Source organism: Scyliorhinus canicula, chromosome 13, assembly GCF_902713615.1.
Source record: "Scyliorhinus canicula chromosome 13, sScyCan1.1, whole genome shotgun sequence".
Classification (NCBI taxonomy): Eukaryota; Metazoa; Chordata; class Chondrichthyes; order Carcharhiniformes; family Scyliorhinidae; genus Scyliorhinus; species Scyliorhinus canicula.
In genome coordinates, this window is record NC_052158.1 from 162,002,084 (window position 1) to 162,025,257 (window position 23,174).

A 23,174-nucleotide genomic window follows, 5' to 3' on the forward strand; every position below is an offset into this window, starting at 1 on the left:
TGGCGATGTGCAGCCCATCAATCACCCCCTGGACCATCAGTATCCTGGCCACGGAGGCGAATCCCGCTGCCTGGGCATCCTGGTGTGTGCGGTCCTCTGGAAACTGGATGTACCGGTCAGCGATGGCATACAGGGCGTTGGTTACTGCTCGGATGCACCGATGCCTGTGAGATACTGGGCAGGTCCCCACTCGGCACCTGGAACGACCCCGTCACATAGAAATTGAGAGCAACTGTCACCTTGACGACCACCGGGATAGCATGTCCTCCCCCCGTTCCACGTGGTGCCAGGTGTGCCATGAGGTGGCATATATACGCAATGGTCTCCCTACTCCTCCGGAGTCGCCTCCTGCCTGCCCTGTCCGGCAGGTCCTCCAACCACATGCGGTGACGGTACACTCGAGACCTCACGGGGTGCCTCCAGTGCCTTGGCACCACCACCTCCTCCTCCTCTCCCTGCGCCCCATCAGGATCAAAATCCTCATCCTCTGCATGCCCAACGATGTGGTGGTCATCGTCCCCCTCCGCCTCCTCCTGTACCTGTCGGGCGGGCGAGTGGGCCTGCAGCCTGAGCGGGTGGCACGGGGCCCTCTGCAGCCTGAGCGGGTGGCACGGGGCCCCCTGCAGCCTGAGCGGGTGGCAGGGGCCCTCTGCAGCCTGAGCGGGCGAGTGGGCCTGCAGCCTGAGCGGGTGGCACGGGGCCCTCTGCAGCCTGAGCGGGTGGCACGGGGCCCTCTGCAGCCTGAGCGGGTGGCACGGGGCTCTCTGCAGCCTGAGCGGGTGGCACGGAGCCCTCTGCAGCCTGAGCGGGTGGCACGGGGCCCTCTGCAGCCTGAGCGGGTGGCATGGGGCCCTCTGCAGCCTGAGCGGGTGGCACGGGGCCCTCTGCAGCCTGAGCGGGTGGCACGGGGCCCTCTGCAGCCTGAGCGGGTGGCACGGGTGGCACTGGGCCCTCTGCAGCCTGAGCGGGTGGCACGGGGCCCTCTGCAGCCTGAGCGGGTGGCACGGGGCCCTCTGCAGCCTGAGCGGGTGGCACGGGGCCCTCTGCAGCCTGAGCGGGTGGCACGGGGCCCTCTGCAGCCTGAGCGGGTGGCACGGGGCCCTCTGCAGCCTGAGCGGGTAGCATGGGGCCCTCTGCAGCCTGAGGGGGTGGCACGGGGCCCTCTGCAGCCTGAGCGGGTGGCACGGGGCCCTCTGCAGCCTGAGCGGGTTGGCACGGGGCCCTCTGCAGCCTGAGCGGGTGGCACGGGGCCCTCTGCAGCCTGAGCGGGTGGCACGGGGCCCTCTGCAGCCTGAGCGAGTGGCACGGGGCCCTCTGCAGCCTGAGCGGGTGGCACGGGGCCCTCTGCAGCCTGAGCGGGTGGCACGGGGCCCTCTGCAGCCTGAGCGGGTTGGCACGGGGCCCTCTGCAGCCTGAGCGGGTGGCACGGGGCCCCCTGCAGCCTGAGCGGGTGGCACGGGGCCCTCTGCAGCCTGAGCGGGTGGCACGGGGCCCCCTGCAGCCTGAGCAGGTGGCACGGGGCCCTCTGCAGCCTGAGCGGGTTGGCACGGGGCCCTCTGCAGCCTGAGCGGGTGGCACGGGGCCCTCTGCAGCCTGAGCGGGTGGCACGGGGCCCCCTGCAGCCTGAGCAGGTGGCACGGGGCCCTCTGCAGCCTGAGCGGGTGGCACGGGGCCCTCTGCAGCCAGTCCCTCTGCCGCTGCTGCTCTGAGCCGCCTGCGTCGATGCTGCCAAAGGGCCACCTGCAGGGTGGCAGCTCCCGCCACCCCGGCAAACATCGCTGGCTGTGCCCAAACATGCCGATCTGCAGGGGGGGATACAACATGTTAACGATGGCACATTGACACCTCGACAGCCAGGTGCCATGGGATACGTCCCCCCCCCCACCTCCTCCACCCCCCCCACCCTCCTCCACCCCCCCCACCTCCTCCACCCCCCCCCCCACCTCCTCCACCCCCCCCCCACCTCCTCCACCCCCCCCCCCACCTCCTCCACCCCCCCCCCCCACCTCCTCCACCCCCCCCCCACCTCCTCCACCCCCCCCCCACCTCCTCCACCCCCCCCCCACCTCCTCCCCCCCCCCCCCCACCTCCTCCACCCCCCCCCCCCCACCTCCTTGCCCCCCCCTTCCCTGGCTCCTCCCCCGCTCCCTCCTTCCCAAGATTCTTGGTAGTGTCGATGAACAGAGAGATCTCGGCATCCAGGTACATAAATCCCTGAAAGTTGCCACCCAGGTTAATAGGGCTGTTAAGAAGGCATATGGTGTGCTAGCCTTTATAAGCAGGGGGATTGAGTTTCGGAGCCACAAGGTCATGCTGCAGCTGTACATAACTCTGGTGCGGCCACACCTGGAGTACTGCGTGCAGTTCTGGTCACCACATTATAGGAAGGATGTGGAAGCTTTGGAAAGGGTTCAGAGGAGATTTACTAGGATGTTGCCTGGTATGGAGGGAAGGTCTTACGAGGAAAGGCTCAGGGAATTGAGGTTGTTTTCGTTAGAGAGGAGAAGGCTGAGAGGTGACTTAATAGAGACATATAAGATAGTCAGAGGGTTAGATAGGGTGGACAGTGAGAGTCTCTTTCCTCGGATGGTGATGACCAACACGAGGGGACATAGCTTTAAATTGAGGGGTAATAGATATAGGACAGATGTCAGAGGCAGTTTCTTTACTCAGAGAGTAGTAGGGGTGTGGAACGCCCTGCCTGCAACAGTAGTAGACTCGCCAACTTTAAGGGCATTTAAGTGGTCACTGGATAGACATATGGATGAAAATGGAATAGTGTAGGTCAGATAGGCTTCAGATGGTTTCACAGGTCAGCGCAACATCGAGGGCCGAAGGGCCCGTACTGCGCTGTAGTGTTCTATGTTCTATGGTCTAAAACATTTATATAGGTCCTGCTGTGAGGCCATCTAGTGTTCATTTGCCTGTACTTGCTCAACATCGTCTGATCATGCATTATTTAATACAGAGATCACTACACGATAATGATAGGGGATTTGTTAGTCCGGGGAACAGAAGGTGGTGTGGCCGTATATGATAGGGGATGTGTTAGTTCGGGGAACAGAAGTTGGTGTGGCCGTATATGTGACTCCAGGATTGCATGTTACCTCCCCGGTGTCAGGGTCAAAGATGTCAGTGAGCGGCTGCAGGTTAACCTTCTGGGGGAGGGTAAACAGCCCGAGGTCATTGTCCACATTGGTACCAATGGCTTAGGGAGGAAGGTGGATGGGGTCCTGCAATCAGAATTTAGGGAGATGGCTAAAAAAATGAGCAACTAGGTCTTCAAATGAGGTAATCTCTGGATTACTCCCAATGCTACGCACAAGTGAGCACAGGAATAGGAGGATCAGGCAGGTGTGGCTGGGAGAATGGTGCAGGAGGGAGGGATTTAGGTTCCTGGGACACTGGGACTGGTTCTGGGGAAGACAGCACCTATACAGAATTGGGACTCAGTTCCTCAAGGGATGTTTCGTTAGTGCTGTTGGGAGGGCTTCAAACTAACTTGGCAGGGTGTGGGAACCAAGAGGAAATATGAGAGAGGAAAACCGGGATGCATAAAATACTGGGAGTGACAGACAGCACTGGTACAGGGAATAGTGAGTTCACAGAGACCTGGCTCAAGGAAGGGCAGGACGGGTTGTTCAATATTCCTTGGTACAAGGTGTTCAGAAAAGATTGGAAAGGAAGGAAGGAGAGGAGGTGGTTTTGGTGACAGTGGGGGAACATTTCGGAGACATTAAGCATTGCATTGTAAGGTTCAGAATGATGCTAGAAAAGGGTAATTGGCAATTCAGGATAAGAATAATTAACACGGAAGAGCCAACTTCAATGGGCAAGAATGGAGCTGGGTCAGATAAACTGGAGTGAGGCAGCGGGACTGTCTTGGGTAAGAAATATCTTACAAAATGTGGAGAAGTTTTGAAACAACTGGAATTAAATCTAAAATTTGGGCAAAGTTGAAGAAAAGTTAACAAAATACTTTCATAAAACAAGTTTGAAATGGAGTTGTCTTTTTGTAGATCAGAGAAGTTATTTTTAAAGTGTTTATGAAGCAATAAGATTGTGCGCCAAGTTTCCTCTGACCCCCACCCCCCAGGGACAAGCAGTGGGGTTAATCTTTTCTACTGATCTCTGCTTATTATTAACTCACCACACGTTTCGCTTTGCTAAATATTTCAAACATTACCAAGTGTTAAGTCTTTAAATTTACAGCTGTGTTTGGATTTATTAACTTATTAGGCATCTAATCAGAGCCACAGTGAATTTGGTTTTGTTTCAATGGGATTGCAGGATGTTCCGAGGACTGACACTGCAGCAAGGAATCTGGCAACAACTTATCCACCGCCATCTAATTTGGACAAAGGTTTTGTCTCCCTGAAGGTTTGCTTTTCGCCACTCAAGCCACATGTTAACATTTGGTAACTTCCAAGACAGAGGCAGAATTTTCCATTTTTGAACCAAGTAGACAGCAGGTGGGTTGCCCGGTGCATTCCCGGTCGGAATGCTGGAATCACATGCTTGGAAGCTCATTAATTATGCACCAACAAATTTCTCTCTGAATCACATGGAATGGTTGGGAATTCTGCCCTGCCACTTCCTAATGGGGTCACTCGCCTGGGGCCCACAGGTAAACGGCAGCACACACATGTCACTCTCTCCGGTCCAGCTGTGTTCAGGTAACCCTCAGAGATGGCTGCCAAGAAAAAGAACCTTTCTCGGGATCTCTGCCACAATGCCCTCTCGGCCTTGGGAAGAGCCCGGGAACACAGGGGTGTTCTTTACCCCAGGGGCAGCTCCAAGAGGCACAGCAGCCTGACAGCTCTGGCCTAGGAGGTCATAGCAAGCGAGGTTAGCTCAGTATGTCCATCCCCCCAGGTCAGAGCGGCAGGCCACCCCCCGCCTGCTGCCCCCTCACATCTCACTGGCCATCCCCCCCCGCTGCCCCCTCCCATCTCACTGGCCACCCCCCCTGCTGCCCCCCCCCCCCTCCATCTCACTGGCCATCCCCCCCCCCCCCCGCTGCCCCCTCCCATCTCACTGGCCATCCCCCCCCCGCTGCCCCCTCCATCTCACTGGCCACCCCCCCTGCTGCCACCCCCCTCCATCTCACTGGCCACCCCCCCCCTGCTGTCCCCCCCCATCTCGCTGGCCACCCCCCCCCCCCCCCCTGCTGCCCCCTCCCATCTCGCTGGCCACCCCCCCCTGCTGTCCCCCCCCCCCCCCCGCTGCCCCCTCCCATCTCGCTGGCCATCCCCCCCTGCAGTCCCCCCCCATCTCACTGGCCACCCCTCCTGCTGCCCCCCCCTCCATCTCACTGGCCACCCCCCCCTGCTGTCCCCCCCCCCTCCATCTCACTGGCCACCCCCCCCCCCTGTTGACGGAATGCTTCCCAATGCAGGAAGAGGATGAATGATCTCATCTCCTCCGATAGAATAACCTTCATCCCAATCCAATCTCACGCTCTCATCATGAATTAGAATTAGACCATTACAGCGCAGTACAGGCCCTTCGACCCTCGATGTTGCACCGACCTGTGAAACCCCTCTAAAGTCCCTCTACACTATTCCCATATCATCCATATGCCTATCCAATGACCATTTAAATGCCCTAGGGTTAGGGTTAGGGTAGCACAAGTGGATAGCACTGTTGCTTCACAGCTCCAGGGTCCCAGGTTCGATTCCCCGGCTTGGGTCACTGTCTGTGCGGAGTCTGCACGTTTTCCCCATGTCTGTGTGGGTTTCCTTTTTGCCAAAAGCCTTCTGAAAGTCCAAAAAACATCGACTGGGTCCCTCTCATTAACTCCACCAGTTACATCTTCAAAGCATTCCAGTAGATTTGTCAAGAATGATTTCCCTTTCACAAATCCATGCTGACTCCGAACGATCCTGCCTCTGTTTTCTAAGTGCTCAGCTGTAAAATCTTTTATAATTGAATCTCAAATTTTCCCCTCTTCTGATGTCAGGCTGACTGTTCTATAACTGATCTCCTTTTGTTTCTCTCTCTTACTAAATACTGCATTCCCCATCATTTCTCCTTTATGAAGACAGAAGCAAAGTCTGTATTTAGCTGGTGCCATCTATTTGTTCCCGTTAGAAAATCCCCTGTTTCTGACCAACATTTGTCGTCACCAATCTTTTTCTCTTCACATAACTAACAACTTTGCTGTTTTAGTTTCGTCTCATGGAACACACTGGCACACGGGGCTGGTTTAGCTCACTGGGCTAAATCACTGGCTTTTAAAGCAGACCAAAGCAGGCCAGCAGCACGGTTCGATTCCCGTACCAGCCTCCCCGAACAGGCGCCGGAATGTGGCGACTAGGGGCTTTTCACAGTAACTTCATTGAAGCCTACTCGTGACAATAAGCGATTTTCATTTTTCATTTCATCACTGAATTCTCTCGCTCGAAAAAAGCTTCAAAAATCCTAAGAGGGACCAAGTCAGGATAAAGATAAAACTCACACAGATCGCACTCCCTCTGGAGCAAGTCAGGCCTCTAAACTCTAAAAACATTCTTAAACCAATAGCAGCAAGTCTCCGGGTGCCATGTGCTCTGACTTCATTCAGCAAATAAAAGTCTCCTCAATCCAGGGTGATGTACAGGAGGAGAAGTCACCACTCTGACATCCTGGGTACACATCCCATAGCCATTGGTCGTTAGGATTTGAACAGGAATTGCCACTGACCTCCAGAAATAGGGGATAAAATGGGTGCTCACAAGGGTAGAGCTCACCCCTCGATTGGAAGGACTCAAAAAGCTGCTGACATCGCAGCCGGCCGAGGAAGGAGCGAAGGCCACGAGTGGCAGAGTGTGAAAGACTGAGAGAATCTGTCAGTCTGCTCTGCAGAAATTGTCATCTGTTCATCAACCACCTTGTCACCCTCTCCATCACCAGGGGAGTTGTATAGTTTTCCTGTCATTTAGTTCATGAATTCTATCTAATCCTTTTCTAAAACCTATCTGATAATTACTTACCAATACTCAACAGCCTATCTCCGTAACCACGGCTTCCAGACCTAAAATCTTACAAATGTTTTCCTCCCAATTTCCAAAGGCAGCTATAAAATTTCTGTTGTTCATTGAGGCACTGACACAGTGACCAGGAGGGAGGGGGACGGTGGGGGTACGGGGCGGGGGGGGGGGGGGGGGGGGTACGGGGCGAGGGGGGGGGAACGGGGCGGGGGGGAGGGAGGGGGACGGTGGGGGTACGGGGCTGGGGGGGGGGGGGCGGTGGGGGTACGGGGCTGGGGGGGGGGGGGGCGCGGTGGGGGTACGGGGCCGGGGGGGGGGGGGGGGGTACGGGGGGGGGGGGGGGGGACAGGAGGGGGGGGACGAGATGGTGGGGGGACGGTGGGATGGGGGGGGGTCAACAGGAGAAGGGGGGGGTCTCCTTTAGACCGTGGCGAGTGACGGGCTGGAAAGTATAGACCAAGAGACCCAAATCAATTCAAAACAGGTGATCAGCTGGAGCATCCGGGCTTTTACTCTGCAGCTGAACAATTTATATAGATTCAAACAAGCTGAATAAATTTACATATTTAGATCCGGGCGCACTGGGATAGATCCGGGCGCACTGGGACAGCTCCGAGCGCACTGGGACAGATCCGAGCGCACTGGGACAGATCCGAGCGCACTGGGACAGATCCGAGCGCACTGGGACAGATCCGAGCGCACTGGGACAGATCCGAGCGCACTGGGACAGATCCGAGCGCACTGGGATAGCTCCGAGCGCACTGGGATAGCTCCGAGCACTGGGATAGCTCCGAGCACTGGGATAGCTCCGAGCACTGGGATAGCTCCGAGCACTGGGATAGCTCCGAGCACTGGCATAGCTCCGAGCACTGGCATAGCTCCGGGCACTGGGACAGCTCCGAGCACTGGGACAGCTCCGAGCACTGGGACAGCTCCGGGCACTGGGACAGCTCCGGGCACTGGGATACCTCCGAGCACTGGGATAGCTCCGAGCACTGGGATAGCTCCGAGCACTGGGATAGCTCCGGGCACTGGGATAGCTCCGAGCACTGGGATAGCTCCGGGCACTGGGATAGCTCCGGGCACTGGGATAGCTCCGAGCACTGGGATAGCTCCGAGCACTGGGATAGCTCCGGGCACTGGGACAGCTCCGGGCACTGGGATAGCTCCGAGCACTGGGACAGCTCCGGGCACTGGGATAGCTCCGGGCACTGGGATAGCTCCGGGCACTGGGATAGCTCCGGGCACTGGGATAGCTCCGAGCACTGGGACAGCTCCGAGCGCACTGGGACAGCTCCGGGCGCACTGGGATAGCTCCGAGCGCACTGGGACAGCTCCGGGCACTGGGACAGCTCCGGGCACTGGGATAGCTCCGGGCACTGGGACAGCTCCGAGCACTGGGATAGCTCCGAGCACTGGGATAGCTCCGGGCACTGGGATAGCTCCGGGCACTGGGATAGCTCCGGGCACTGGGATAGCTCCGGGCACTGGGATAGCTCCGGGCGCACTGGGATAGCTCCGGGCGCACTGGGACAGCTCCGGGCACTGGGATAGCTCCGGGCGCACTGGGATAGCTCCGAGCACTGGGACAGCTCCGGGCACTGGGATAGCTCCGGGCACTGGGACAGCTCCGGGCACTGGGATAGCTCCGGGCACTGGGATAGCTCCGGGCACTGGGATAGCTCCGGGCACTGGGATAGCTCCGAGCACTGGGACAGCTCCGAGCACTGGGACAGCTCCGGGCGCACTGGGATAGCTCCGAGCACTGGGACAGCTCCGGGCACTGGGACAGCTCCGGGCACTGGGATAGCTCCGGGCACTGGGATAGCTCCGGGCACTGGGATAGCTCCGGGCACTGGGATAGCTCCGGGCACTGGGACAGCTCCGGGCACTGGGATAGCTCCGAGCACTGGGATAGCTCCGGGCACTGGGATAGCTCCGAGCGCACTGGGATAGCTCCGAGCGCACTGGGATAGCTCCGAGCGCACTGGGATAGCTCCGAGCGCACTGGGACAGCTCCGGGCACTGGGATAGCTCCGGGCACTGGGATAGCTCCGAGCACTGGGATAGATCCGAGCACTGGGATAGCTCCGAGCACTGGGATAGCTCCGAGCACTGGGACAGCTCCGGGCACTGGGATAGCTCCGAGAACTGGGGCAGCTCCGAGCACTGGGATAGCTCCGGGCACTGGGATAGCTCCGGGCACTGGGATAGCTCCGGGCACTGGGATAGCTCCGGGCACTGGGATAGCTCCGGGCACTGGGATAGCTCCGGGCACTGGGATAGCTCCGAGCACTGGGATAGCTCCGGGCACTGGGATAGCTCCGGGCACTGGGATAGCTCCGGGCACTGGGACAGCTCCGGGCACTGGGATAGCTCCGGGCACTGGGATAGCTCCGAGCACTGGGATAGCTCCGAGCACTGGGATAGCTCCGGGCACTGGGATAGCTCCGGGCACTGGGATAGCTCCGGGCACTGGGATAGCTCCGAGCACTGGGATAGCTCCGGGCACTGGGATAGCTCCGGGCACTGGGATAGCTCCGGGCACTGGGACAGCTCCGGGCACTGGGATAGCTCCGGGCACTGGGATAGCTCCGAGCACTGGGATAGCTCCGAGCACTGGGATAGCTCCGAGCACTGGGATAGCTCCGGGCACTGGGATAGATCCGAGCACTGGGATAGCTCCGAGCACTGGGATAGCTCCGGGCACTGGGATAGCTCCGGGCACTGGGACAGCTCCGAGCACTGGGATAGCTCCGGGCACTGGGATAGCTCCGAGCACTGGGATAGCTCCGAGCACTGGGATAGCTCCGAGCACTGGGATAGCTCCGGGCACTGGGATAGCTCCGGGCACTGGGACAGCTCCGAGCACTGGGATAGCTCCGGGCACTGGGATAGCTCCGGGCACTGGGATAGCTCCGAGCACTGGGACAGCTCCGAGCACTGGGATAGCTCCGAGCACTGGGACAGCTCCGACCACTGGGATAGCTCCGAGCACTGGGATAGCTCCGAGCACTGGGATAGCTCCGAGCACTGGGATAGCTCCGAGCACTGGGATAGCTCCGGGCGCACTGGGATAGCTCCGAGCACTGGGATAGCTCCGGGCACTGGGATAGCTCCGGGCGCACTGGGATAGCTCCGAGCACTGGGACAGCTCCGGGCACTGGGATAGCTCCGGGCACACTGGGATAGCTCCGGGCACTGGGACAGCTCCGAGCACTGGGACAGCTCCGGGCACTGGGATAGCTCCGAGCGCACTGGGACAGCTCCGGGCACTGGGATAGCTCCGGGCACTGGGATAGCTCCGGGCACTGGGATAGCTCCGGGCACTGGGATAGCTCCGAGCACTGGGATAGCTCCGGGCACTGGGATAGCTCCGGGCACTGGGATAGCTCCGGGCACTGGGATAGCTCCGAGCACTGGGATAGCTCCGACCACTGGGACAGCTCCGAGCACTGGGATAGCTCCGGGCACTGGGATAGCTCCGAGCACTGGGATAGCTTTTAATGCTTTACCAAATTTGATATAAAATTCAATCCAAATTAGAAATATTGATGTTAAATTGTAATTGAGAGCATCGCGTGAAATGAAAGGAAAACTGATGTTGAAATGTTTGGGGAGGGGTGTTTGCATCTCACCTTCACATAATCGTATTCACAGAGATAGGAGGGCTCAAGGTCAAAGTGCATGAAGTACAGCTTGATTCGGAATCCAATGGGAACGGTTATATTCCAGGTCACGTCTAAATCGCTCGGGTATCCTTCCGGGTAATTGGGAGACTGAATATGTCCAAACATCCCAGTCAACTCAGTCAGGTTTGCTGCTGCTGTGGAGAAGAGGCTGAGCACGAACAACCAGAAACATCTGCCAAAGGAGAAGAGAGAGAACTGATCAGAAACTATTGGTGGGATTTATCAGCCAAACACTCCAGCGTCTGTACAGGAGTGTTGCCTATTGAGGCCTGACATGCAATCAGGTCTCGGGGTGATGCAGAATGAGTAAGAAGGGTGCCTTTTGGCTTTGCCTTTCACTGATGCAGAAAGCAATTGTCCCCGACCATTCCCGAGACTCATAATCGCCAAAGTGTTAACCCTTAACACTGTCGGCTGCCCACAGTCTCAGAGTTAAGGAGTGAGACGCGTACTCAGGGTTCAAGGCTAAACACTTGGGTCCGTGGAAGGCCAGACCCTCATTATCCCTCAAGGCGGACATCATCGTCCAGTTGGCAATGCCCATTGCGAATGTTTTTAAATTAATTTACGGGATGTGGATGTCGCTGGTTAGGCCAGCACTTATTGCCCATCCCTAGTTGCCCTTCAGAAGGTGGTGGGGAGCCGCCTTCTTGAACCGCTGCAGGCCCTGAGGTGTAGGTACACCCACTGTGCTGTTAGGAAGGGAGTTCCAGGATTTTGACCCAGTGACAATGAAGGAATGGCCGATATACTTCTCTCCTAGTTTACAATGAATACTATCACACTTCACAGTCTTCAAATATGCTCGCCACCCTTTTGCGAGCTCAATTTAACAACGTGCCGAATTTTCTGTGTAGTGACAATCACCATGGGGATGTGGGGGAGGGGCAGTTCTGTTAACCTTACCCCCACACCACCTGGAAAGAGTTAATCTGCATTTTGAATTTAGATTAGATTGAATTTAGATCAAAACCTCAACTAAAATTTAATTGTAAAATAGCGCAACAGCTTAATCAGCTCTGCTGAATCGAAGGAAATGGGCTCGAAAAGTTCTTTCCCCCAGGACTTCCGACACTAAACAAAATATCTCCGCAGGAAATAGAGGCTGCATATTTCTCACTCAGCTCAATCTCTTGGAGAATTCCTCCCTCAGAATTTATAATTAAGGGCAGCACGGTGGCGCACCGGAAACCCACGCAAGCACGGGGAGAATGTGGAAACTCCACACGGACAGTGACCCAGAGCCGGAATCGAACCTGGGACCTCAGCGCCGCCAGCAAGGCAAAACTCCCAACAAGGTGACTGCTCCTTTCCTATTTCTGACTTCAACCCATATTACCTCAGTAGGCAGATCCTCCTCGAACTGCCTTTCTGCAGCTGTTATACTAACTCTAATTAACAATGCCACCTCTAGGGTAGCACAGTGGTTAGCACAACCGCCTCACGGCGCTGAGGTCCCAGGTTCGATCCCGGCTCTGGGTCACTGTCCGTGTGGAGTTTGCACATTCTCCCCGTGTTTGCGTGGGTTTCGCCCCCACAACCCAAAGATGTGCAGGGCAGGTGGATTGGCCACGCTAAATTGCCCCTCAATTGGAAAAAAATCATTTGGGTACTCGAAATGTTAAAAAAAAAGAATTTATAATTAAAAAGTTTGAGAGGATTTCTAGAATTTGTGAGGCTGACAGAGTGACAACGAAACCCATTTAACCATTATCCAACATTTTAGATTACATTAAAATATTACTTTGAATATTCCAAAGTGAGTATGCAAGTTATCTCAATTCAACTCAAAGCACTAACTGCAATCCAGGTAGAAATAAAAATGATTAAGATAGCGAAACAGATAAAACATCAATTGAAGCTTACAATGAAAAGCATAAAGCCCTGTTTCGGTTTCCTTTATCCCAGTTTTATGGGAAGATTGTTTGGATCTCTATCCTGCTGAGATCTGACTCTCTTGCAGAAGCTTGGTTACTTATTTACAAAGTTGATAATTATAAAGAAAAGGTGTTGACTCGAGAATAAGTCCCATTTTCTGTTATATTTCGAGAGTTCTTTGAGCAATTCTTGAGAATCAAAGAAACATTGCAGATACAGCCATCATTAATCTTAAACCTGGTTCGTTGTCTGGAAACTCTTAGCCTGTCAAAGCCTGTGTGTGATTTCTCAACAAGATCTTTCGCTATCTGTTAGTTTGGGTAAATGTTTAACTCTTTCCTGGATTGAGACAATTCCTTAACGGGGGTGGGGTGTGTAGTTGGGTGATCGGAGGGAGTCGGGCGATCAGGAGGTGGGGGGGGTACTGTCAGTGAAGGGTGAGGTGGGTAGTCAGGGGGTGGGGGCATGGTCAGGTGGTAAGAGGGCAGGGGTAGGGGGGTAGGGGGTGTAGGGGGTGTAGTTGGGTGTAGGGAGTGTAGGGGTAGGGGGTGTCGGGGTAGGGGGGGCAGGGGGTAGGGGGTGTAGGTCAGGGACTAATATATTTTTGTCATTCTACACTGCTTGTATTGGTACGTCACTGGAAATACAGCTCTCAAATGAACCATTTAATCATCAGTAACGCAGGAAAATTTAGACTCACACAGATTTTTGTGATCCAATTTGACCCATTACCCCACCTCACTCTGGTCTACATCGAACCAGGTCAATAATTGGCCTTCAATCCGATGAACTATGACTTTAGTGAAGTGTCTTTTGTGAAAACTTATTGAATTTCCCTCAAAGTCCACAGAAATAACATTCCATAAGACCATAAGACATAGGAGCAGAATTAGGCCACTCGGCCCATCGAGTCTGCTTCGCCATTCAATCATGGCTGATATTTTCTCATCCCCATTCTCCTGCCTTCTCCCCATAACCCCTGCTCCCCTTGTTGATCAAGAACCTATCTGTCTCTGTCTTAAAGACAGTCAGTGATTTGGCCTCCACAGCCTTCTGCGGCAAAGAGTTCCACAGATTCACCACCCTCTGGCTGAAGAAATTCCTCCTCATCTCTGTTTTAAAGGATCGTCCCTTTAGTCTGAGATGGTGTCTTCTGGTTCTAGATTTTCCTACAAGTGGAAACATCCTCTCCACGTCCACTCTATCCAGGCCTCGCAGTATCCTGTAAGTTTCAATAAGATTCCCCCTCATCCTTCTAATACATTGTTTAATACATCAGTTACTTCAGCAAAAAGTTGAATTTGAATGATTTGAGACGATTTACATTCCCAGATTGTCTTTCGGAGCCTCCGGACATGACAAAGTGCCTCCCAGTTGGTTAAGGACTTTGGAAATACAGTCGCTGTTGTGAGGTCATTAATGCAGCAGCCAATCAGCAACCCCAGAATAACCAGATTGGTTTATTGAGTGATTTTGGCACAGTGATAACTATTGGCCAGAACGCAGAGAATCCTCTTCTCTTTCTTCAAATTGTGTCATGGGATTTGTTTTGATGCCAATCTGAGAGAATCTCAGTGGAACATCTAAAGGGGGAATTGCTGAATCGAGAGATTGGGAAGATGGGAAATTGCTATTCCCTCACTGACTTTCTTCAAACTGGCCCTGTCATTATTGTTATTTTTGTTAATGCTGCTCTCTTGCTCACGGTAACTTATTGAGTTCCAGTCATACATAGAAGATAGAGTAAGAAGTCTTACAACACCAGGTTAAAGTCCAATAGGTTTGTTTCAAACACGAGCTTTCGGAGCGCAGCTCCTTCCTCAGGTGAATGGCGAGGTATCCTCGCCATTCACCTGAGGAAGGAGCTGCGCTCCGAAAGCTCGTGTTTGAAACAAACCTGTTGGACTTTAACCTGGTGTTGTAAGACCTCTTACTGTGCTCACCCCAGTCCAACGCCGGCATCTCCACATCATAGAAGATAGAAGCAGGTGGAGGCCATTCGGCCCTTCGAGACTGCTCTGCCATTCATTATCATGGCTGATCATCAAGTTCAATACTCTGATCCTGTCTGTCCCCCCACCCCCATATCCCTCGATCCCTTTAGCCCCAAGAGCTGTATCTAATTCCTTCTTGAAATTACACAACGTTTTGGCCTCATCTACTTTCTGTGGGAGTGAATCCCACAGACTCACCGCTCTCTGGGTGAAGAAATTTCTCCTCACCTCAGTCCTAAAAGGTTTACCCCGTATCCTGTAGCCACCCAGGTTGGCCACTTCCCAACTTTAAAATGGAGATTCGCTAAGAACGCAGGGAAAAATGGACAGGTACAGGGAAGCAAGCAGAATGCCAAGCTTCCTGTATATTAGACTCGCAGAAAGCAGACAGCACTGAAACTGACGACCATCTGCATATTGATGAGCGATCCCCGGGAACAATAGCAACAGTTAAGATAATCGAGGCAAAGCCAGACTCCTCGGTGCCAGCAGGAGCCAACACAAAAGAAGCCAACGGACACTTAGGAACTGCCCAGCGATCAGGGAACAGCCCCAGTATTGGGGAAATCAAACCAATTGATTGGGAACTCAGTCCAATCAATTGGATCCAGGTACGGGGTCTGCCCAAAAGGGCACGAAGCCCCTGGGGACTATAGAGTCCCCAAGTTCAATTCGGTCTTCTTGGCAGGGTCTCTCAGCAGCTCGAAACAAACCTTGACAGAGACCTACCTAGCAGCTGCATCAACAGATAAGTGTCCAGTCAACGCACGCTACGAGATAGGCGCTCCTAACTCTTAGTCCATACCAGTTGGAAGCCTGCAGTCTCAGGATCGAACAAGAGGCCATTGTTCCCTGACCCAGTGGGTTCCTTTTCCAAAGCTAAGTATTGGCCTTTAGTGGTAGAAATAGTCTAGTTCTGTAGTATTTTATGCTTGAGTAGCGATTGACTGTGTATATAATAAATGTGTTTTGATTTGAACCTTACTAACTGGTGTATTTTGGGGCTGGTTTAGCTCTGGGGCTGGTTTAGCTCACTCGGCTAAATCGCTGGCTTTTAAAGCAGACCAAGGCAGGCCAGCAGCACGGTTCGATTCCCGTACCAGCCTCCCCGGACAGGCGCCGGAATGTGGCGACTAGGGGCTTTTCACAGTAACTTCATTGAAGCCTACTCGTGACAATAAGCGACTTTCATTTCATTTCGTATTGAGTTATTGATCAGGACTTGAACTTGAACCTCGTGGTGGTATCATAAAGATACCTGGCGACTCTAGAGCAAGGTGATTAAACAGAGCAAATTAAGTGTAAAGCACACTTAGCAAAACGAGCAACAATCCTCAAACTATGATCCCTAATTCTGGACTCCCCACCATCGGGAACATTCTTTCTGAACCTACCCTGTCTAATCCTGTTAGAACTTTGTACGTCTGTATGAGATCCCCTCTCACTTCTTCTGAACTCCAGTGAATATAATCCTAACTGACTTAGTCTCTCCTAGGTGTGCACATCAGCAACAATCTATCCTGGTCCACCCATGTCAACTCTACAACCAAACGCATCAATGCCTATACTTCCTCAGGAAACGAAGGAAATTCGGCATGTCCACATTAATTCTTACCAACTTTTACAGATGCACCATAGAAAGCCTCCTATCTGGCTGCATCACAGCCTGGTATGGCAACCGTTCGGCCCAAGATCACAGGAAACTACAGAGAGACAGAACATAGGAACACAAGAACTAGGAGTAGGCCATCTGGCCCCCCGAGCCTGCTCTGCCATTCAATGAGATCATGTCTGATCCTTTGTGGACTCAGCTCCACTTACCCGCCCGGGTAACCTTTTATTCCTTTATTGTTCAAAAATCTATCTACCTTTGCCTTAAAAACATTTAATGAAGGAGCCTCAACTGCTTCACTGGGCAAGGAATTCCATAGATTCACAACCCTTTGGGTGAAGAAGTTCCTCCTCAACTCAGTCCTAAATCTACTTCCCCGTATTTTGAAGCTAAGCCCCCTAGTTCTGCTTTCACCCACCAGTGGAAGTAACTTTCCATCTTCTATCCTATCTATTCCCTTCATAATTTGAAATGTTTCTATAAAATCCCCCCTCATTCTTCTAAATTCCAACGAGTACAATCCCAGTTTACTCAACCTCTCCTCGTAATCCAACCCCTTCATCTCTGGGATTAACCTAGTGAATCTCCTCTGCACACCCTCCAGCGCCAGTATGTCCTTTCTCAAGGAAGGACACCAAAACTGAACACAATACTCCAGGTGTGGCCTCACTAACACCTTATACAGCTGCACCATAACCTCCCTGCATTTAAACTCCATCCCTCTAGCAATGAAGGACAAAATTCCATTTGCCTTCTTAATTACCTGCTGCACCTGCAAACCAACTTTTTGTGATTCAAGCACAAGGACACCCAGATCTCTCTGCACAGCAACATGCTGAAATTATTTACCATTCAAATAATAGTCCATTTTGCTGTTTTTCCTACCAACATAGATGACCTCACATTTATCAACATTGAATTCCATCTGCCAGACCCTTGCCCACTCAAACTATCTGTATCCCTCTGCAGACTTCCAGTATCCTCTGTACTTTTCGCTTTACCACTCATCTGAGTGTCATCTGCGAACTTGGACACATTGCCCTTGGTCCCCAACTCCAAATCATCAATGTAAATTGTGAACGATTGCGGTCCCAACACGGATCCCTGAGGGACACCACTAGCCACTGATCGCCAACCAGAGAAACAACATTAATCCCAACTCTTTTCTTTCTGTCAGTTAACGAATTCCACTAAATAAGTCAAACATGACCTGGCTTTGATTAACCCATGTTGCGTCTGCCAATGAAACAATTTCTATCTAAATGTCTCGCGATTTCTTCCTTAACAATAGATTCAAGCATTTTCCCCAAGTTAAGCTAACCGGCCTACAGTTATCTGCCTTTTGTCTGCCCCCTTTTTTAAACAGTGGCGTCACATTTGCTGTTTTACAATCTGCCGGAACCATCCCAGAGTCCAGCGAATTTTGGAAAATCAACATGAGCGTATTTGCTATTTCCTCCACCATCTCTTTTAGTATCCTGGGATACATTCCATCAGGGCCAGGAAACTTGTCTACCTTTAGCCCCATTAGCTTGCCCAACACTACTTCCTTAGTAATAATTATTGTTTGTAGGTCCTCACCTGCCACAGTCTCCTTCCCAACAATTATTGGCATGTTATTTGTGTCTTCCACTGTGCAGAACGACAGAAAAGACCTGTTCAGTTCCTCAGCCATTTCCTCATTTCCCATTATTAAATGCCCTTTCTCAACCTCTAAAGGACTAAGTTGACCGTAGATACCCTTTTTCGTTTTATACATTTGTGGAATTTTTTGCTATCTGTTTTTATATCTTGAACTGGTTTACTCTCATAATCTATCTTACTTTTCTTTATAGCTTTCTGCTGACCTTTAAAGATTTCCCAATCCTCTAGTTTCCCACTAATCTTTGCCACATTATCCCTTTCCATACAATCCTTCCTTTTCACTGGTATATACTTTTGCTGTCGTGGAAAATCTCTTTGAAAGTCCTCCACTGTTCGTAAATTGTTCCACCACAAAGTCTTTGCTCCCAATCTACCCGAGCCAACTCCTCCCTCAGCCGATTGCAGTCTCCTTTTTTTCAGCACAAGACTCTGGTATTGGATTTTACCTTCTCACACTCATTTTGTATTTTAAATTCAACCATACAATGATCGCTCCTTCCGAGAGGATTCCCAACTGTGAGATTATTGATTATTCCTGTCTCATTATCAGGATCAGATCTAGGATAGCTTGTTCCCTTGGAGGTTCCATTACATACTGTTCAATGTAGCTATCACAGATATATTCCAGGAACTCCTCATCAAGGCTACCCTGACCAATCCGGTTTTGACCAATCGACATGTAGATTAAAATACCCTAGGATATTTGGGGTGCCATTTTAACATGCATCATTTATTTCTTTGTTTATTGCCTGTCCCACCATGATGTCATTATTTGGTGGCCTACAGACTAAGCCTATCTGTGACTTTTCTCCTTTCTATTTATAATTTTCACCCAAGTGGATTCAAACATTTTCGCCATGGAACCTATATCATCTCTCATTACTGCCCTGATGTCATCCTTAAAAATAAATGTTATACCACCTTCCTTACCTTCCTGTCTGACATTCCGAATAGTCTGATACCCTATGATATTTAACTCCCCTAGAAATTTAACTCCAAATCGTGACCATCCTGCAACCATGTCACTGTAATGGCCACTAAATCAAACTCATCCAGGGTGAGGTAGCCATTTGGATACAAAACTGGCTTGACGACAGAACACAAAAGATGGTTGTGGAGGGTTGTTTTTCCAAACGGGAGGCCTGTGACCAGCGGTGTGCCTCAGGGATCGGGGCTGGGTCCACTGTTAATTGTTATTTATATTAATGATTTGGATGAGAATGTAGGAGGCATGGTTAGTAAGTTTGCAGATGACACCAAGATTGGTGGCATAGTGGACAGTGAAGAAGGTTATATAAGACTGCAATAGGATCTTGACCAATTGGGCCAGTGAATGGTAGAGGGGCTGGTTCACCACAATGGGCTAAATAGCTGACTTGCAATGTAGAACAATGTTGGGACGTCTTGTTGAAGTTGTACAAGACATTAGTAAGGTCACACTTGGAATACTGTGTTCGGTTCTGGTCACCCTATTATAGAAAGGATATTGTTAAACTAGAAAGAGTGCAGAAGAGATTTACGAGGATGTTATCGGGACTTCATGGTTTGAGTGATAAAGAGAAGCTGCATTGACTGGGACTTTTTTCCCTGGAGCGTAGTGGCTTAGGGGTGAACTTATAGAGGTCTATAAAATAATGAAGGGCAGAGATAAGGTAGATAGTCAACATCTTTTCCCAAAGGTAGGGGAGTCTAGAACTAAAGAGCATAGGTTTAAGGTGAGAGGGGAGAGATACAAAAGGATCCAGAGGGGCAATTTTTTCACAGAGAGGGTGATAAGTACCTGGAACGAGCTGCCAGAGACAGTGGTAGAGGTGGGTACAATTTTGTCTTTTAAAAAGCATTTAGACAGTTATATGGGTAAGATGGGTATAGAGGGAAATGGAGCCAATTGTAGGCAATTGGGACAAGTTTGGTGGTAAAAAGTGGGCAGCATGGACAAGTTGGGCCGAAGAATCTGGTTCCATGCTGTAAACCTCTAGTACTTTGCATCAGTATTCACCAAAGAGAAGGACCTGGTGTATGATGAGTCTGGGGAAGGGTGTGTAGATAGTCTGGGTCACATTGAGATTAAAAAGGTGTTGGGCATCTTGAAAAATATTAAGGCAGGTAAGTCCCCAGGGCCTGATGGGATCTACCCCAGAATACTGAAGGAGGCTAGAGAGGAAATTGCTGAGGCCTTGACAGAAATCTTTGGATCCTCACTATCTTCAGGTGATGTCCCGGAGGGTTGGAGAATAGCCAATGTTGTTCCTTTGTTTAAGAAGGGGAGCAAGGATAATCCAGGAAATATACAGTCCAGTGAGGCTTATGTCAGCGGTAGGGAAATTACTGGAGAGGATTCTTCGAGACAGGATTTATTCCCATTTGGAAGCAAATGGATGTATTAGCGAGAGACAACATGGTTTTGTGAAGGGAAGATCTGCAACTAGTGACGTTCCACACAGATCTGTGTTGGGACCTTTGCTGTTTGTAGTATATATAAATGATTTGGAGAAAAATGAAACTGGTCTGATTAGTAAGTTTGCGGGCGACACAAAGGATAGCGATGAGGACTGTCAGAGGATACAGCAGGATTTAGATTGTTTGGAGACTTGGGCGGACAGATGACAGATGGAGTTTAATCCGGACAAATGTGAGGTAATGCATTTTGGAAGATCCAATACAGGTGGGAAATATACAGTAAATGGCAGAACCCTCAAGAGTATTGGGTGTACATGTCCAGAAGTCACTGCAAGTGTTCAAGCAGGTGGAGAACAAAGAAGATAGTCAAGAAGGCATACGGCATGCTTGCCTTCATCGGCCGGGGCATTGAGTATAAACATTGGCAAGTCATGTTGCAGCTGCATAGAACCTTAGTTGGGCCGCACTTGGGATATTGTGTTCAATTCGGGTTGTGGAGGCTTTGGAGAGGGGACAGAAAAGGTTTGAAATGAAATGAAAATGAAAATCGCTTATTGTTACGAGTAGGCTTCAATGAAGTTACTGTGAAAAGCCCCTAGTCGCCACATTCCGGCGCCTGTTCGGGGAGGCTGGTACGGGAATTGAACCGTGCTGCTGGCCTGTTTTGGTCTGCTTTAAAAGCCAGCGATTTAGCCCAGTGTGCTAAACCAGCCCCTTTACCAGGTTTACCAGGATGCTGCCTAGTGTGGAGGGAATTAGTTATGAGGGGAGGTTGGATAAACTTAGTTTGTTCTCACTTAAACGACGGAGGTTCAGGGACAACCTGATAGAGGTCTACAAAATGATGAGGGGCACAGACAGAGTGGATAGTCAGAGGCTTTTTCCCAGATTGGAAGAGTCAATTACTAGGGGGCATAGGTTTAAGCTGTGAGGGGCAAAGTTTAGAGGAGATGTGTGAGGGAAATGTTTTTACACAGAGGGTAGAGGGTGCCTGGAACTCGCTGCCGGAGGAGGTGGTGGAAGCAGGGACGATAGTGACATTTAAGGGGCATCTTGACAAATACATGAATAGGATGGGAATAGAGGGATACGGACCCTGGAAGTGCAGAAGGTTTTAGATGGGCAGCATGGTCGGCACGGGCTTGGAGGGCCGAAGGGCCTGTTCCTGTGCTGTACTTTTCTTTGTTCTTTCCTACTCTTGCGCCAAATAGGAATAAACAACTTTTGGAGTTCACCTATTCGTTCCCTGAATGCTGCCATTGCCTGTCCGCTGTCCTTCCTTTCAGTAATGTTTCCCAGTCCGTCACAGCCAGTTCATGCCACATACCATCATAGTTACGTTTCTTGTGATTCAGGACTCTGGTCTTTGAATCAACTACCTCACTATCCACCTTGATAAAGAATTCCACCATATTATGGTCACTCATCCCCAAGGGTTCTCTCAACTAGATTGCCAACTAATCCTTTCTCATTGCACAACACCCAGTCCAAGACGGCCTGTTCCCTCATTGGTTCCTCAACACACTGGTCCAGAAAACCATCCCATATACACTCCAGAAATTCCTCTATTGTACTGTGACTAATTTGAGCACTCAATCTATATGTAGATTAAAGTCACCCATAATCACAGATGTTCCTTTATCACACACATCTCTGATTTTCTGCCAAATGCTATTCCCAACATTGCCACTGCAGTTTGGGAGTCTATATACCGCCCCTACAAATGTTTTTTGCCCCTCAATGTTTCTTAACTAGACCCAGACAGATTCCATATCGTCTGTACTGATATCTTTCCTCAATATTGTATCAATATCCTCTTTAATCAACAATGCAACTCCACCAGCTTTTCCTTTCTGTCTGTCCTTCCTTAAAAACGGAATAGCCTCAATGTTTAGTTCCCATCCTTGGTCACCTTGGGGCTGTGTCCCCGTTATCCCAACTATATCATATCCCTTTACATCTATCTGCGTAACAAATTCATCCATTTTATTTTGATAGCTCTGCGTGTTGAGATACAAAACCTTAAGGTCAGTCCTTTAACGTTCCTTGTCCCGTCCCTACTATTTTTTACAGTTCCATTATCTGATACATGCCCTGGATTTCTCTGTCTATCACTTTTCTGGTTCTCCTTGCTGTCTTTTGCTCTTGTCCCTGATGTAATATCCAGATGGGAATATCTTCCCTGCGGTTCTCGCAGAGTACCATCTCCCTCACTGAGGCACGGCAAACTTCACTGTATATGAAAAGGTCAGTCAGTAAGATACTGACCGGGGGCAGCATGTGGCACAGAGGTTAGCGCTGGGACTGCGGCGCTGAGGACCCGGGTTCGATCCCGGCCCCGGGTCACTGTCCGTGTGGAGTTTGCATATTCTCCCCGTGTCTGCGTGGGTTTCACTCCCACAACCCAAAGATGTGCCGGGTAGGTGGATTGGCCACGCTAAATTGCCCCTTAATTGGAAAAAAATAATTGGGTACTCTAAAATTAAAAAAAAGACACTGGCCGGAGAGAGAGTTGGTCAGGATCTACCGGGAAGTGTATATACTGTAACTGTAAATAAATCAAACTTCTTTATTTTCATAAATTCATGGAATTTACAGTGCAAATGGAGGCCATTCGGCTCATTGAGTCTGCACTGGCCCTTCGAAAGAGCATCCTACTTAAACCCACGTCTCCACCCTATCCCCAAATCCCCATAACCCCACCTAACCTTTTGTTCACTAAGGGGCAATTTATCACGGCCAGTCCACCCAACCTGCACATCTTTGGACTGTGGGAGGAAACCGGAGCGCCCGGAGGTAACCCACACAGACACGGGGAGAACGTGCAGACTCCGCGCAGTCACCCGAGGCCGGAATTGAACCTGGGACCATGGAGCTGTGAGACAGCAGTGCCAACCGCTGTGCTACCCATGCTGCCCTTATTTACTTGGTGTGAAATCCCAGTGTCCTCATTAAACTCATTGATTTCACTGGAATGTCAGAT

The 23,174-nt window shown here is 51.3% G+C and overlaps 1 protein-coding gene across 2 annotated transcripts in view; it reads right to left on the reverse strand.

The window, feature by feature from the left end:
• masp1 (mannan-binding lectin serine peptidase 1) overlaps nucleotides 1-23,174 on the reverse strand; it is a 239,108-nt gene that overhangs the window by 195,731 nt on the left and 20,203 nt on the right. For both annotated transcript variants that reach the window (XM_038815774.1, XM_038815773.1), the window contains exon 2: nucleotides 10,610-10,835. In XM_038815774.1, the coding sequence (XP_038671702.1) occupies nucleotides 10,610-10,835 (226 nt within the window). The remainder of the gene's footprint in view (nucleotides 1-10,609; nucleotides 10,836-23,174) is intronic.